General features: G+C 40.4%; 1 protein-coding gene across 6 annotated transcripts in view; it reads left to right on the forward strand.

The window, feature by feature from the left end:
• The window catches only part of CD44 (CD44 molecule (IN blood group)), an 87176-nt gene that overhangs the window by 58006 nt on the left and 10991 nt on the right, over positions 1 to 18179 (forward strand). For 2 of the 6 annotated variants that reach the window (XM_007446318.1, XM_007446319.1), the window contains 8 exons: positions 1077 to 1190; positions 1892 to 2008; positions 4848 to 4976; positions 6453 to 6584; positions 9549 to 9650; positions 11472 to 11561; positions 12441 to 12647; positions 15640 to 15705. The exons of 1 other annotated variant lie outside the window; for it this stretch is intronic. In XM_007446318.1, coding sequence (XP_007446380.1) covers positions 1077 to 1190; positions 1892 to 2008; positions 4848 to 4976; positions 6453 to 6584; positions 9549 to 9650; positions 11472 to 11561; positions 12441 to 12647; positions 15640 to 15705 — 957 coding nt within the window. The remainder of the gene's footprint in view (positions 1 to 1076; positions 1191 to 1891; positions 2009 to 4847; positions 4977 to 6452; positions 6585 to 9548; positions 9651 to 11471; positions 11562 to 12440; positions 12648 to 15639; positions 15706 to 18179) is intronic. 3 more of the 6 variants (XM_007446320.1, XM_007446321.1, XM_007446322.1) reach the window with 3 other exon arrangements.

An 18179-nucleotide genomic window follows, 5' to 3' on the forward strand; every position in this document is an offset into this window, starting at 1 on the left:
GCAGGATGCCCTCTCTCTTCTATAGGGGTATGATAACTTCCAGTTTTTCATGCTTACTGAGAATGTGGTTAATGATTCTAAACCTGATTTTATTAACTTGTGAAATAGAGCTGATAGTATTATAGTTCTGAAAAGAGTTTTGTATTATTTGGGTATCAAAATAAAGTTTGAAAGAATTAGGATGTATTTGCAAATAACCTTTCACAAAAGACATTGATTCTGATTTTGTCATGGCTCTTCTGTCAGGTGCATCTCCTCTTCCAGCCCTATCATTTTGGGTGACAGTATCAGGGCACTGGTGGATGTATGCCGCTTTTTATCTTTGGGGAGCTGCTGTGATGGTGGTTGGTTACCTATGGTGTTTTCTACTGAATGTATGCATCTTGGTTTTCTTTCATTGGCTATGAATGGCTTGCTCACGAAATGCTTTGTGTTTGATGAGAATACCATAGGTGTTTGATAAATATAAATATTCAGAAATGTACAGCTAAATCACATGGCTGTTCTAGGTAGGTATTCTTTGTTAGAATCATCTATAGGAGAGCTCTGGCTGCTCAGGGTGTTTCTTTCCCCACCAAAACTACTAATAATGTAAATTGGTCATCATGGTATAACTTTTCAGGTATCTACTCTTCAGCCTGTGACATGTGGATCTACATGTCGCACACTTGGCAGTGTTACAGATTCCTTGGGCTTTCCATTGCAGAGGGTCATTACAGACTGCATGGACAGGCAAAGCGCTGACGTCTTTGGTTCTCCTTGGTGTAGGGCTGGTGTTTTCAAAGCTGTTCTTCCTCCTGCTGCAGCTTCTTTGGCTGCTTCCTCCAGAAGATCTCATGTTCTGACTCCTACGTGTTCTCTGACAGAATGCAAAGGACACTGAGATGCTTAACAGTATGGCTGAAGCAAGCTGAAGGTACTCTCTGCTTTCCCTTCATTTCCACTCAACCATCTATACAGCCTGGTATAGATGAATTAATTACTCTATAGACTAAAGAAGGGAGACATATGCAGAACAAGCGGTGAAGGCTCAAGAAATAACATTCTCCTAATTACTTCAATCATCATTATCACAGTTTCAACCACACCACGGGTTTTTAACCACCCACAACAGAACCAGGATTGGACGCAACTGAGCCCAGGCCATTCGAATCCAGGAGTATCACTTGAGACAACCACAAGGATGACTGGTAATGGGTTACACGTACTTAATCAAAGACTTTTTTTCCCTCAAAGTCTTTGATGCTGCAGAGGTCAATCATCAGGACACAGTGGGAAATTCAGTTAATATCTCATCACAAATTCTTAGTGAACTTTCATGAGGATACTCAGTTCAGCTTAGGAGTCACTTGTCAATTATATCATCTGGGCACAAGATATTTTATGCTGCTTCATTATAAAAATGAATACGAGGCTTCCCCGGTGGCGCAGTGGTTGAGAGTCCGCCTGCCGATGCAGGGGACGCAGGTTCGTGCCCCGGTCCGGGAAGATCCCACATGCCACGGAGCAGCTGGGCCCGTGAGCCATGGCCACTGAGCCTGCACGTCCGGAGCCTGTGCTCCGCAACGGGAGAGGCCACAACGGTGAGAGGCCCGCGTACCGCAAAAAAATAAATAAATAAAAATAAAAATGAACACATTAAAATGGTTTGTGGTGCTGCTCCTGATAAAGTGGTTGTAGTACAATAAGAGATAATCCTTAAGAAATTTCCATGCCCGTTGGTTTTCTCTTGGGAGATATTAGTGAATTCACTCAAAAGTATTAAGAGGAGATACTCAGAGGTGCTATTTAGGCATCGAACCATTAGACGGCATGTACTTTAATGAAAAAACAGAACAATCGAAAGTTGGTTGATAAAAAGTCACAGTGTATGTAACCATCATCACGACAGATGTGGACAGAAGTAGCACCAGTGCTTATGGAGAAAAATGGACCCAGGAAGCACGCTCTTCTCTCAGTCACCAGGGGTACCACGATGAAGAGGAGACCCAGCATCCTACAAGCACAAGTAAGAAGGATGGCAGTCATCAGTTCTGGTTTAGTTGAGTTAGTGAAGTCACTCCAGAGAATGGGGAAGACTTTTTTGCAGACATTGGCTACATCTTCTATTTCCACGCAGTAATTTCTTTTATCCCCAGAGCATGAAAAGCTGCCAAATCTGCACACAATTTCTTAGAAATTGGGATAAAATACTAACTTATCAGGTGGCCCAAGAGGCCAAAATGTTTAAAAAGTTAAAATGTTTAAAAATATCTGACATACTGTTTTTGTGTTAAAGTTTCCCAGAAGTTCCATTTGGGTAATTTGTGTGTTTTTATGGAAATGTATGACGAAGAGTGTGCTCTTTTGATGCTTAGTAGTGGGATCTGGAAAGGAAGCATGACAAGTGCAAGGATCTTTGGAATTCTTGTTTTCTATAAAGATCTTTGATGAATTCAGTTTCTTTTTCACATTCTGTTCCTTACTGCATTGTAGAAAGGCATCCCTTGTACTCTTTGGAAGAAAGTCAATCGCTCAGATGGTCTATATATGAATTCCTTGACTGTTCTTTTTTTGTTTTTAAGCCCAAGGTAACTTGGGGAAGGCTTTGACGCTGTTATTGTTACTTATGTGCAAACATCTCAGGTTTCCTAAAAGAATTTCAGGTCTCACTACTGGCCTATGAGGATAGGACAAAAAAATAAGTAAGAAGTGTATACTCTTCTTTTTTTTATCCATCTCTCAGAGAGATGCCTATGATGTTTGGAATAAAAGAAGCTTTAATTTAGGATAACGGCTTGTAGCATTTTAGAAATTATGGTTCAACCATGATTCTCATAGCCTTGAATACGCCTAAAGCAAAAATGTAAGAAACAATCACTTAGAAGCCAAAGGAGTTTGGGAATCCATGGTTTGAGGAGGTCTTCAGACAACAGAAGAAAAGTTTCAGACATCAGCTAGGACTGAATAGGTTACTACCTCCTGGGCATTGTACTGAATACACCCAACAGGGCTATATCTCATTATTGACCCCAACAGATTCGATATACACATGTGGATTATAGGCTGAGTTAACAAAAGAGTCTTCTGATAGAGGAAGGACGTAAGAAACAGAAGTCTCTTCAGAATGGGATTCTGTACCAGTCCCTTTGGGTCCTAGCAGTGTATTTTAGAAATTATTTAAGACGGTTAGTACTTAAAAAGTGGAAAACTAAGAGGCTTGGAATTAATGATCCTATTGTCAAAAGGTCGGGGGGAGGGCCATGATTACTGGAGGGTAGTTGAAAAACAGGACATAACAGAACCTAACAGAGGGAAAGCAGCAGCTGCTGCAGCAATTCTTTTATCAGGACTTGCAAAACATAAGTGATTCTGGTTGGTGATTCTGGGAGTTATCAAAAGAACATTTACAACTTCCAGAAGAGGGTCATTTGCAATGGAAATCCATTACTCTGCTAACCCATATATTGAAGACAACAAGGGGTTACTGGATATTTAAAGGATCATTGTGTTTTATAAAGAGACAGAAATAGTATAGAATAGTGTGTGTGCGTGTGTGTGTGTGTGTGTGTGTGTGTGTGTGTGTGCGCACACATTTTTTTTCCTTTCTTTTTTTTAAACTTTAAGTATGCAGTCTATGTTTTGGGTTAATTTTTCTTTTTTTGTAATTACACCCGGTGTTTTCTCTAACTTTATTATTTGTCAGGAGGTAGTGATTTAGTCTGGGGGAGGTAAAACTTAAGATTTTGGGGTTTTTTTCCCCTCCCTCTGGATAAGCAGTTAACCCCAGGGATGTTTTGGCCAATGCAAGGGTGAAACAAGGACAGTAAGTTTTATTTTTTTAATGTCTTCGCAATTATCAAATCATACACATTAATTTCTAAAATAATGAAATAAACCAGCTTTACAAGTTGCAAAATATACTTCAGCTTGGCAAGTTTATACACTCTCATTTTTTTTTCTTTTTTTTAATTGAGGTATAGTTGATATACAGTATTATAACACTTCATTTACTTGATGAACTAGAACTTTAGAATTAGTCGCTATAGATGAAAATGTCAGTGGCTTTCTGATTTTTACCAAAGGCACCCCGATACAATTTCATTTCATTCATTATGCCCTTTTTAAAACTGGACAATTACAACACTGAGCATTTGAAATTTTAAGCCTGTCACACACTCCTACTATTTATATAATGCCAAACACTGGCTAGAAAAGTTTTTCTCCACTGAATTAATTTTCTTAAAAAGTCATTTTGGCAATTTTAGATGCTCCATAGACATAACTTTGTAACATGTCAGTGCGGTAGCATCTCAATCATTCCCAGCATCTTTCATGCTGGGCAAATGCACTGCTGGTGTATTTCCAGTGTGTGCAATTATGAGTCATGTGACCACCTTTTGAGAAGGCTTCCTACTAGGCTGATCTTGTCATGGACTGTTATATAACATACTCCTCCCTCCAAAATCACTGAAGACAGGTTAAGCTTTTTCAGAGAATAGTTCTCTCAGACAGGATGTATGAGGCCATAGACTCTAGTAAAATAAGAATAATACTGGAATTCATAGACCGTGGTCTGGTCCTAACTTTGTACCAACCTGGCTATATGATTTTGAGCAAATCAAAGCTTCTTTGAGCCCCAGTTTTCCCATCTGAAAACCTAAAGTGTCGGGCCATTTGATTTCTAATATCCCTTTCAAGAGTATCAGTGGTGTCTCTCCTTCCTGCTTTCCTCAGTGGTGTGTCTCCTTCCTGCTTTCCTTATCTACCTTCTCTCCCACATGTATATGCTCTTAAGGTAGAAAAATATGTGTTGGTAAGGAAATTAATTGAACAATAACAGCTCACAATTGACATTCTTCTCACAGCCCGGGCACCCCCTACTAGTACAACGGAAGAAACAGCTACCCAGAAAGAGCAGTGGTTTGAGAATGGATGGCCTGGGGAATATCCCCAGAGGCCAAAAGAAGACTCTCATTCAACAGCAGGGACAACTGGTAATGGATGGTTTCACAGGCAGACTTGGGTAAAAACTTCCTCTGGGGTTAAGTACTGGGCATTGAAGACAGTGAACAAGAAGAGTTTGAAGGAAATGTCACAAGGTGTTACAGTTCCTTAATCACTTACCATTCAGTCAACACAGAGCCAACCCTTAAGTGCTCGTAACAAATCACCAGCACAGAAATGGATACAGGCACATAAGGAGACACAGAGAATATGCCCTTACATACGTCACTTTCAGATCTAATTTTGGGCATCCCCTAGTAAGGGGATGCAGGGACTCTGACCTTATAAAATACTCCCTTTGCTTTTGTAAAGGAATCTGCTCTATGATATGGGTCCAGGCTTTACAACACAGTTCTGTAAAACCCTGGGCTTGTTAGAAAGCTTTTGGTCAGAACCTCAGTAGTCAAAGGAATGGAGCCAGACATTTTGAGAAAAACACCTGTCTGGTGTCATTTGGCCCTTTGTCGTGTTTGTTTGGAGATTTCTCCTTGAATGTACAATGTTTTCTTCTTAGATTTATAAAAAACACCTCTTCTCTATATTTGAATTGTGGGACTGGGGAGCTTAGACCCAATCTTGTCAACATTTCTAAGTGATGCCAGATAACTTGGCCCTACCAGCTCCCGTGCATGATTCTTTTGTCTGTGTGACAGAAATATTGAAATGCATGCAAGATGCATTCTTGTAAAAGAATGTGAATTCCATATCGTTACTTAATATCAGTGAGAAATATCCCTGTGTTTTTATTTGCAGTATAGAATGTAATGTATGATGTTCTTCTGGTGTGTGGCAGCTTCTGAATGCATAGCTGGCAGAGCAGTGGATTCAGTGACTGGATATGTGGTGTAGTTGTTGCTAAGGGGCTACTATTGTCATCTTTTCTCCCTATACGTCTTCAGTGGCTCAGAGTGAAGCCAAAGCACGTGCTGCATTCTTATATGCCACTGTGCCATAAATCTCATTGTTAGAAGGTGATGCTTCTAATAGATTCCACTCATGCTTTTGAGATGAATGGCATTTACTTTCACGTTTATCTCAAGGGAAGCTGTTACCTGATTCCTTCTCTAAATCACTACTGGCCTAATGTGCATTTCACTGGGGCGTGGTTGTCTAGGAACGACATCATGTGTTTGGACTTTTACACTTCCTCCCTTAGGGGATGGTGGCAGCATGGTGTAGGTAAAGAACTATTTCTCCTCCATCTTCACTTGATGTCTATAACTTCTTATCTACCCACTGGAGAAGTCGTTAATGCTTTTGTGACCTCTAGTTCACATGCTGATCGCTAGGAAAAATGAGCATGAATGAACCTATACCTGCTAAAACATTCTGCAACTTCCTGGCCCTCCATATCCGGAAGACGGTTTCATTGTCTTGTATAGAAAATAAAGTCTTTAAAAAATCAGTGTATCCCTGGCCAAATGTCAACTAACACTTTGACAATTGCTTGAACTGCATTGTCACAGCAGCCTCAGCCCATGACAGCCATCAAAATCAAAGAGTGACAATGCAGAGCCAAGAGGACCGTTCCTGGACTTATTTCTTCGACCCAGTCTCACATCCAATGGGACGAGGTCATCAAACAGAAAGAAGGATGGGTAATAATCTCTGAGCTTTTTTATATATTATGTTTTTGAAAGCCCTCAAATGGCTCTTTTCCTAGAAATATGCCCTTGGCCTTAGACCAGTCTGCTTTCCTAAGGAACTTTAAGTTTCTTCAAAAATTAGTTTTCTTGGTAAGAGTGATATGCACATGCATCTGAATCTGAAGTCCTAGGTGAGAGTGGAGAATTTGGCGGGAAGGTTAAAGAAGGATTAGTCCTAAGATGATGGGAGTGGAAGTCATTTCCTCTGAAGAGGAGTAGTTTCAAGATTTCTTTTCCATTTACTTCTAAGTGCAGGGTTTTAAAAAGGGTGAAGTGATGGATTCAGTGACTGTCTCCATTATAGACCCAAAGATAAAACTTGTCTTTGGTAGAGAAATCTTCGAGATCAAAAACTGATTAGTACTCATTCCAAACAAGTAACTAAAAGGCTCAGAAAATGGTATTAATTACTCTTGCACACTTAGAAATAAATACTATACCCAGTGACTTAGGATTTAGACCACTCTTATCCATCAATAAATGTTCATGAATTTAATGAATGGACAGCTGTTACACAAGATGGAATCTTTGTTTTCTTAATTAGCATCAATTCAAAAACAGAATTAAACAAGAGAGAGTAAGAAAATACTAGCTGGAGTTATGCAAGAATGGAAGATTGTTATTTTATTTAACAAATTTTTATATTTAAAAGGAATTTTTCCTTTATCAGAACCAGATGACAACGTTCCTGAGAGAATCTGAAAGAGTTGGTAGCAGGTGGTGCCCCTCTTTTCTCAGTGTTTACGAAGTGGAAGAATCCATGTTTTATCTTTGGGAAGAATCCTTACTATATCCATGAATAGAATTATGCCAGTTTTATTTATTTATTTTTAATTTAACAAGACGTCTTGATCACAGAAATGTAACATTCCAAAAAGGGAGATCAACCAAAAGAACCAATATGGGGATATGAATTTTCAGTTGTAGCATTGAATATATTATTTGGGTCCAAACTCCCAAGGGTATACGTGACACAAAACTACTGAAATGAGTTCTCAGAATGCAATGATAGTGTCACTTGGTATTGAGTTAAACAAAGTTATCTCCAAAATCAATCCAACAGTTTCTATGGTTTCATTTTTCCAGAACACCCTAACTATGTTGTACCCAAATATTAGTGATCATATATCCCTTAAAGTACAATCGTCTTAAATATCTGCTAATAGAATTGTATTAATACTTTATATGCAATGCTTTATGGAGACAAACAATGTACACTTAATTCATGGTCCATGCTCTTAAGGAACTTAAAAGTTAGCCAGGAAAAGAAAACAGTTAGCTTCAAAATAGACCTAACAGTACAATACAATAAGTAATAGATGTCAAATGAATATTGCTAGCAATAAACACAAAGTAAATTCAGAGGACCCCTTGGAGAATATCAGAGAAATGTAGATTGGATCTGGTTTTTGAAAAATGGAAAAAACCCTGGTTAGTCAGAGAAAGGTAGTTGGAGAAAGTTTTTCTAGGAAGGAAACACATGTAAGGACAGGTTTAAAGGAAGGAAAGCCAAAGAATGAATTTGGCAGAGTGAATGGATCCGTATGTCACAAAGGAAGATGAGTGTGAATGGTGAGGTTGGGGCCATTATGTTGTGTGGCTGAAGTGCCACTTGCAGGCCCATTACACATTTTATGCACATGGTGGCTAGAGGCTCTGATGATAACCATTGTGGAAAACCAAGCCAGTAAAAGAGCTTCAGAATCAATATTAAGTCTCCATATTGATGAACAGAATGAGTTTCTGTCAAACTGATGATGTCAAGAACATTACAATTGGCTTCAACCATGGAATGGTGTGATACCTCTTAAAGGAAAGATGAGCAAGAGTGTCTAGAGACCATCAACAGGCAGGACTTCTTCTGGGAGAATATCCATTTGGGGTTTTGATTTGGATTAGTTAGCCTTTCCTCTTTTTTGAATAATTACTATTACTGTTACTACTACTACTACTACTACTACTACTACTATTATTATTAAATAATAGAGTCAGCCACGTTTTGTCCTACAAAGACCTTGATACTCTTTTCTTTTTATATGTAAAGGCTGCAATGTAGACGTGGGTGCCTAATATTCCACTGTTTCCCTCCGGAGTCATCTGGAGCACGTTGAGTCTCCCCAGAGGCAGCAGTGTGGGTGGACTTTGAATCCAAGAGCCAGCAATAGTGATGGTTATTATGGTTTGTGTGGCCTCTATTTCACTCAGGACTTATTTCAGCAAAATAGATTTGTGATAGTTATTAGAAACAGCTTCTATAAATATTTCAGTGAAATTTCTGTACCACTCAACATTGTACATGTTACATTCCAAAGACATTTCCTACTTGCGTTTATAGGAAGAATGACTCACTGACATCCATTGCTTCTTATTCCTTGCCCTAAAATGTTCCTGTAGCCGCCAACTAGATAGTATGGGATGATGATTTTATGTTTTATTTGTACGTTCACTTTGTGAAGCGAAAGAGGAGCAAATGAGGGAAAGGGCTGTAACGAAAGCTTTTGTGCCACGTCAAGGGCATATGACAAAATGGTGCCTGAACCAGTGCACTTTGTCTTTTCTCCATGTGTCAGATCACTTGTGTAGAATGGGACAGGTCACACGTGGGTTATATTTCCATCTGTCTGCAAGGCTTGGGAGACCCATCATGTGCTCATTTAGCATTCTTCCAGATTCAGCAAAAAAAAGAACAAAAATTGTAGCTTTCATACAACTCAGCCTTTAAATGAAAACCAGTTACTTCTTGGGATGCTCTTTTGGAGAGATGATAATCCATTTCAATTCTGGAGACATGAATCAGTATGTGCTTTCTTTCCTCGTATACAGGTTTGAATATAAGAATAATTTGTCTCTAGACCATAAACAACCCTCAGATAGTAGTTAGGAAGTCAAGCAATAACGCTGATTTAATTCCTTCAGATATGGACATCAGCCATAGTACAACGCTTCAGCCTTCGGCAGATCCAAACACAGGTTTGGTGGAAGACTTGGACAGGACAGGACCTCTTTCAGTGACAACTCGTAAGGATAATGACACTCGGTCTCTATTGATCTGTATTCCTGCTTCAGCTCTTGCTCTCCTCGGCCCCAATGCAGGGCTTGGGCTTGGTAATGGGACAGCACATTCAGGGCTTGGTGATGGTACAGCACGTTCAGTGCTACGTGGCTCAGCTCAGCTCAGAACATAAAAGCTGTCTTCATTTTCTATATTTTCTTGATGGTTCTTTAAATCTGATTATACCCTCATTTGTGGCGCTTTCCAGATTCAATGACTTTATGTTGAAACATAAAAAAAAGGATGTGGGACTCCATTCCACTTGATCTTCCTTTTCTGAGTAGTTATGTTAGTGAAATTCAAGGCCACAGCTAGGACAGTGGTGTCTCTATGCTTTAACTGACCAGCTCCTTTAGATTCCCATCTTTCAATCAAGGCAGAAGAGGGGTAGCCTTTTTTCAATGGTTGTAAAAACATGTTTTGGGGCCAGATAATCACAGAGAGTAGGGAAATCACATCAGCCCACAGCGGAGGAGCAAATATGTTGTTGACAATTGACATGGGTTGCAGGGCCCGGGAACAAAAGAGGAACATTTGCTATATCTCTTCCTATCACTAAACATCTGGTAGAAACAATGCTAAACTTCTAGTAGCCTTAATGTCCACCACAGATACAGGGCTATCCTAGAGATCACCATAAAGTCATTCATAATTTCTTGACTGAATATGAAAGAAATCCAGAATTAAGAGGGCCTCATTTCACTGTTGGCTACACATAATGGGCAGAGTCTTTTCATGTGAGCCCTTTTAGGCAAAGGGAAAAATCCGCAAGGACGTGTTAGTTGTCAAGAATATAAATAACCCAGTGTTAAGCGTCAAAGGAGATGCAGATAAGCCTTAAAATGCTCCTTGACAATGGAGGGTCTCATATTCCTACTTTATGTCCCTGTTGACTTTTGTTCTGATGTTGGGTTTGGGATTTGGTGACTGCCTCTCTCCTGGTTGTAATATTTACTTGGTGGTGGACATGGCTTAGTGGTGTGCTTTATGGAGTGCTTGCACCTGTAACTCAGAGGTCAGTCCCTTTCTTAGAAGAACACAAAAGAAATTAACTCAAAACAATGAAAGCCATTTCAGATATGGGCAATGGTTCAACCTGAAATGGATATATATATCAGTGAGGACCCTGTGTTTGCCCAGACGAGCATTTCCTGGCATTTCAGTGCAGTGATGAGAATTCTCATCCACAGGTGAGATCAAAAACCTGAGTACAATGGTAACTTAATTTCATGTTCTTTAGAAGAGACTTAAGTGTTTCCTTGTATAAATTTGACCTGAGCAAGTTATTCTAGATGAAGTTCTTCCTCTTGTGTGGTTGCATGTATACTACCTGTTATGATCGTGTTTATTTTCCCTATAGTCACACTTCCTGACACACAGCTAAGGTGCTCTTGATGGTTGATAGGAACACCGGGATTCAAACATTCCTTTAAAAAGGAATGTGTTCCTTTTTAAAGAATGTGTCTCTGTGTTCTCTGATTTTCCTGAGTGACAGGAAGCAATGCTATAATTGGGCCAGGATGATCCAGGGTGGGCAAAGTTTTAGCCCAGATTTCACCTTGGCATTTTACCTTGTTTATTGTACTGAAAAACAAAGCCAACTAGGGGCAAAGCAGAATTCTGTTGCGCATTTCTGTCAATCGCAGGAGAATGGTGTGCACAAACCTTGGTTTTCCTATGCATCTATCCATCTGACTCCACTATATTAGATCCTCCCTGTCAGCAGATAACAGAGGGCTTGTTTCATGACTACAAAGTAACACTGGATTCATCCCTCATTGAAACAGAGCAGAGTGATACTCAGAGCTTCTCTACATCACATGGAGGCTTGGAAGAAGACAAAGACCATCCCATGACTGCTACTCCAACATCTAGCAGTAAGGACTGTAAAGCCCAGGTGGCTTGGGCTATTGACAAAAAAAGTCAATGAACTATGGGTGCTTTTGCAGTGTCTTTGGTGGAGGTGCATCAGTTGGCTGTTCTTGTGCTCTTACCCCTGGTCAGAAGCTGTGGCTGGCGGTGGTTCTCGGATTTTTCTGCTTTGTAGATCTCTTAGAAGCCATTGTATATTAAATGCAAACTATATATTTTTTAATCTTAAAGTTTGGGTTTCTTAAACTCCAGAGTTAGTGGCTTTGTTTAAAAATAACAGATCACTTATGTATGATTTGGTGGAAAGATCTGAATTATATCACTCTCTATATTCCTTGCATTAATAATATTATTTTTCCATTTATCCTCTGGACCATAAATCCATGGCGCTGGTGACCAAGAAGCAGTGCCCTCTGGCAAAGGAAAGAATAATCAAAGCCTCAACGTCTTTGAAACTTTGCATTTGCTCTTCCAATCACAGGGAGCATAATTTTACCTGTCAGCTCAATAGCTTGTTTCTTCCACTTCATCAAAGGTGGATCCAATTGAGTAAGAGCTCAAGATTATCTAGTACCTGAGTTGACTTCAAGGTAACAGGTCTAGCGGCATAAACCTTATTTTAATAAGCCAGGTAGATGATGCAACAAATGTCTCTTCTAGGTATTAGGATCACCAAAATCTCTTCCGTTGAATGATGTCCAGGCGGTATTGATTGCAAAATATTGATTCTGTTCAATAGTGTAACAAACCACACTTGTCTTTTGCACCGTGTTCACAAATAACAAGTGGAAAGCTTTTGCAGCAATTTCACATTCAGAAGACAAGCACACAATTGGTGGTGGTCTTACAAATGTGGGTTTACCATTGATTCCACCTCCACACAGATAGGAATGATGGCACAGGTGGCAGAAGAGGTGGAAATCTTCCTGAAGACTCAACTGCTTCAGTGGAAGGTTATACTCCTTATTCTCCAGACACAAATGAATACAGAACCCTCATCCCAGTGACCCCTGCTAAGACTGGGTCACCTGAAGTTACTGAAGTTACTACTGTTGGAGATCCTACTTCTAATGTTGATCTTTCTTTATCAGGTAATTTGGCCATTTGTTATCTGGTTTGCTTTCTCTACGGGGAGAAACAACACATCCTTTCATATTATAGGGGATGTCTTCTGTGTAGGCTGTGATTAGACTGATTTGTAACATGGGAATGGCTTTCACACAGATCATCATTCTAGTGCAGTAGATTTATTTTAGATAATGTTTTCATTTGCCTGTGAAATTTCCATTGATTTTTTGTGACTTGGTTGTTATGGCAGAATTTCTTTCTTTGTCTTCTTCCTGATCTTGTGATATATTTAGTTGAACTATATGAAGTGGGTATTTTTGTAAGTAAAATTAGTCAAGTATCAATTTCATTTGATTCAACTAATATATGCTGCCTATGTAGTAAGGCTTTACCCAACTTGTGAATAATTTCCATATACTAATATCTTTGCTCTGAAATTCTCTTTTATTGGTGATGGATTGGTGAATTTTACTTTTGGTGAAGGGCTTATGGATAACCTCTTCTAACTATGTTGTACACTTAAAACTATATGATTCAATCTACTGTTAATGACTAGGCACCCTTTCTCTCGTTGTGATGGCAAACAGATGACTGAAGATGACTTATTCAATTAAGTTACACATGGAACTAGCAATCCTCCCTGCTTCCACTTTTGTTTCTCTGTCTGCATTAAGAAACTAACTTTGAAGAAAAGGAAACTGCAAAATACCCTGGCTAAGAAACTAAAATTGAACTCTCTCTTCCTGGTGCCAACTGTTCAAATGTTCTTACCGTTCAACCATTAAGGGATATTAGATATTCATGATTTTAAACATATATATATATATATATATATATGGTAGCATATGTGTGTGTGTATATATATAGTAGCCTATGTCTTTTCCCATCCCCCTCCCTCTCAAAAAGAAGAATAAATCTTATGAGAACCCAACATGTAAAACAGATAACAGCTGTGATACTGTTACTTGATGTGGGACAGAAAACCCAGAATGAGAATGCCACGTGCTTGGCCTCTATCCTAGAGCCCACATGCTTGGGCTGCCCATCCCAGGGCTTCAAGGAAAACAGTTTTAAAAAATACTAACCTCGGGCTTCCCTGGTTGCGCAGTGGTTAAGAATCTGCCTGCCAATGCAGGGGACGTGGGTTCGAGCCCTGGTCCGGGAAGATCCCACATACCACAGAGCAACTAAGCCCGTGCGCCACAGCTACTGAGCCTGCGCTCTGGAGCTGGTGAGCCACAACTACTGAAGTCTGCATGCGTAGAGCCCATGCTCCGCAACAAGAGAAGCCACAACAATGAGAAGCCCGCATACCGCAATGAAGAGTAGCCCCCACTTGCAGCAACTAGAGAAAGCCCACGCACAGCAATGAAGACCCAATGCAGCCAAAACAATAAATTTTAAAAAAATATACTAACCTCGACAGTACTGGCAAGACAAAAGCCCTTACATCCGTTGGTTCTTTATTCAGCATAGGTCTGCCCTCAGTTATTAAAAATTCCTAGCAGCAGTGTCAGTATTCTTCTGGAGAAATGAATCTTAAGAGCACTGCCTGGTTTCTTTTGGCAAAATAGAGCCCTTTATGCACCCAAATGAATTTAAATTTTAAATGGCAATTTTAATAGTTACAGTAGCCTTGAAGGATTACATAGTCTATTTGTTAGTAAATAAAATACTTTCTACAAAATTGATATTTACATACCCTGATTCCTTCTACATTCTGTGGTGGTATAGACAGATTTTCCATAGTTCTCCATGGATTAAATGATCTATCACCCTTTGTTTTCTTCCAGAACACTCAGATAAGGCTCATTTCCTCCCATACATTTTTTTTTTTCTCCATCTTTTTGCTTGATGTTAAAAATGAAAACATCTGGAATTGTGGTGGTGGTGATGGTGGTGGTGATAATGGTGATGGTGGTGGTGGTATTGGTGTTCAGCATTTCAGCAAATGCTGTTTCCAGTTTTTCTAACCATCAGCCGAGGAACAAAGCAATATATCTCCCCCGTACAATTACATAATAGCTTGCAGGTCACCTATGTCTGCCTTGTCTAAACAAGGACATGGTGAAGATCAGATTACTGTGTATTCCTTATAAGAACCTTTCATAATGGGTGACCATAGCCATTTTATGAACTATTGTCCTGTGTTGTTTTGCTTTAAGATTCCATTAGAGTTGTGGAAAATGTGTGGGGAGGAGGGAGAAGACCGAGAGTTTCCATATGCTGAACCCAAGATTTGACCTGTGGATGCAGATTTTAGCAATTCATAAACTTGCCTCAATCTAAAGCCTTTTGGTGATGGATGTTTGAGAAGATGGGATTATAGTAACTCTTGGTGTTAAAAATACAGATTTAATTTTTGGGAAATATTACTTGGAACATAGTCTAATAACCAGGCGCACCTTAGCCACGTGTCAGTTATCATCTCCCCATTTCTTTTTCACTTATTTTCAGACTTTTTCTCTAAATAAGCAATTGACTTTTCCCTTTGAATCCTTACATGATTCAACCCCAAGATCCTTTATTGCACACCAAAACCTTTTTCTATTTCCTGCCTCAGAGAAATCTCTTTAAATGTCTCATGCCCTAAGCCACAGAGTACACGCATTCCCAGTGATCACATTTGTCATGATCCAAAGCATGTAGTCCTTATTTCAAAGACACAGTATCAAATCCACACCTCACACTTGCCAAGACCTCATAATATTTTTGGTAGAGTGTTACAGTTTGGGGATTTTTACTAAAGCCACACTTCCTATGGTCATCCTTGCAGGTCTGTGCTGTCCCAGTTTTTAAAATTTTGATTAAAGCTCTAGACCACTCATCAGTAGATGAAGCAATGAACAATATTTCATATCGTGGACCCATTCAAAGCTCCTTTGTCATTGTTTTTGGCTACCTTTAAAAGGCTGAACTTTGTGATGGGCTGTGTGAAAATGCACACGTGAGGAAAAGCAGATGGCAGTGTAACTGAGCACACAGTACTCAACCTCCCTTTATTGCTCCTTACAGAAGACCAAGACTCATCCCATGACCCCAGCGGGAGGTCCTATACAACTAATGGATCCGAATCAGCTGGTGAGTTTGAGCTGCTTTAGTCATTTATTGTTATTGTCATTGAACCTGCTGATTATTAATGAAGTATGAGTCAGTGTCTCCTGAAGATTGGTTCTCATACGTTCTCTGCATGCATCACAGTCACGGGGAGGGCTTATTAAACTACACTGCTGGGCCTTATCCTTAAAGTTTCTGATTCGGTAGGTCTGGGGTGGAGCCCAAGCATTTGTATTTCTAATAAGTTCTCTGGTGACGCTGATTCTGCTGGGACAGGGACTCCACTTTGAGAACTACTGCTTTCAAGAAAATTCTTCCATCTGAAAGGATCAGGAAGAATTCAAGCAGGCGCTCAGTTTAACATTGCATTACACCAGAGTGATTAAGAACATGGGTTTTGGAGAAAGAACGGCCTGGGTTTGATTCCAATCCTCCACATGCTAACGAGAGACCTTGTTTAAAGGATCTGAGACTCGATTTCCTAACCAATAAAATTGGGATAATAATAATTGTCACAGGGCGTTGTTTTAAAGACTAAATGATGTATACTTGTAAAGCATTTAGCATAACCTCCCCTCCCTGAACATGGCATAACAGCTAGCCTTTATTGAGAATTTACTGTGTGCTGGTGGCATTGTTCTAAACACTTTACATGTATTAGGTTGGACCATATGAAACTGCCATTTCTGTAGGTCAACAGTCAAATATCAGTGATTTCATATGTTTCATCTATTATTAACTCATTTAATTATGTCAGTACTATTATTATCCCAGTATTACAGATGAGGAAACTAAGGCTCAGAGAGGCTAAGCAACCTGGCTGAGTTAACATGACTAGTGAGCTGAGTGGTGGAGCCAGGTTTCAACCCAGAGGTCTCGCATTGCTTCTAGAAGCAGGATCTGGAGAAAGTACCCTGTAATGACCATCGTTACTGCCGTAATTACTGTAATGATCACACCCCTAGAAACATTACTCCAGGCAGCAAAAGTAGGCCATAAGGCAGGTTGACTTGTGACCACTGATGCTGGGGCTACTGAAAGGTTCTGCCAGTGCGGTCTCACTGTGGTCTCCCTGGCAGTCACCAGTCCAGGTGACCCCATGCAAACCAGGTAAGCCATATGAACTATTGTCCTCCCCTTCATGCCCAAGTGGGAGTAGGGTTACTTCCAGGCTTGAAGATTCACACACTTACAGCAATTATGAAGATGGATATTTACATGGTGGCTTCAGTAATCACCTATACTGTAAGAGCACAGGGATGTAAGGGCCTAGTAGAAATGCTCCTAAAATAAAGACAGAAGTCCCAAGCTCTCTGGGGGCCTTGGGTGGGGCAGTTAGCCTTTCCCAGCTTCCATTTATTGGTAAAAAGGAGATCAGAACACTGGCCTCCGTTACCTCCTAGAGTTCTTGTGAAGAGCGTGTGGTAGCAGGAATTTGAAAGTGTTTTGGAAATGATATGGATCTCTGACTAAAAGGAAGTGCTCTTTAAAATCAAGAGACCCCAGCCACTCCAAGTGTGCTCCCTGGACCAGCAGCAGGGACATCACCTAAGAGCTGGCTGGAGATGCAGACTCCCCAGTCATCCCAGACCAACTGAATCGAGAGCTGCATTTTAACTAGGCCCCCCCCTCCCCCACTAGGTGGTTTGTATGTATATTGAAGTTTGAGAAACACTGTCTTAGACTTTTTCCTCACAGTCAGAGCCAGTTGAATGATCTCTGTGCCTATGTCTTAGATTGGCTCTCACCTCCCAACTGCATTGTTAAGCATCCCTCTTTGCAGAACTTCCCCAGCCAGCCCTACGCGGGCTAGATTTGCAGGCCTCTAGGGCGCAAGTCGAGGCAGCCTGCTGTGTCTCCTCCATCTTCCTCCAGCTTCTTAAGCTCTTGCTTGAAGTGAGAATCAGGTGGGCGGGAGCAGTCTCTTTTGTTTGCCTCCTGTGCAGGGGTGTATTGTTCAAATGGGAGGTTTCCTCTGGTTGTACACACACCCAGATCTTTCCTTGCTGGGAGCACTGTTTTGAAAATCAAAATAGAGATTGTGGTCCATTAGTGGCATCCCATTCAAATATCAAAGGCTGCTATGAGTCAGAGAAAGACCAGTGAGAGTGGCTGTACCTCTTAGGTGGTTTTCAAGGCAAGGATCTCTAGTTTAGATGGCCAGTATCCCCTGACCTGTACAGGCAAACACCTGCCAATAATGACCAAGGCCTCTGGGTGGCAGCCAGAGGAAGCCCCTGGGACTCCTTCTGAGGTTTGTACAGTAAAAGGCCACTGTCAAAATGGCCTGCTGAAACAGCCAGATGTCTGGTAGACTTTGTTTTGCTCCATTTTGAGTTTAACAAGAACATCACATTGCATAAACAGGAGCCATTCTACCCAAAATAACCACAGCCATCAAAATTTCAGAGTCCCCTATGCACAGTCTGCAGTTTGACCCTCTGAGAAAAGACCATTTAAGGCCTGGCCATCTTCATTCATTGATTAGCCAAACAGAC

The sequence above is a fragment of the Lipotes vexillifer genome, unplaced genomic scaffold (assembly GCF_000442215.2).
Source record: "Lipotes vexillifer unplaced genomic scaffold, Lipotes_vexillifer_v1.1 scaffold1993, whole genome shotgun sequence".
Lineage (NCBI taxonomy): Eukaryota > Metazoa > Chordata > Mammalia > Artiodactyla > Lipotidae > Lipotes > Lipotes vexillifer.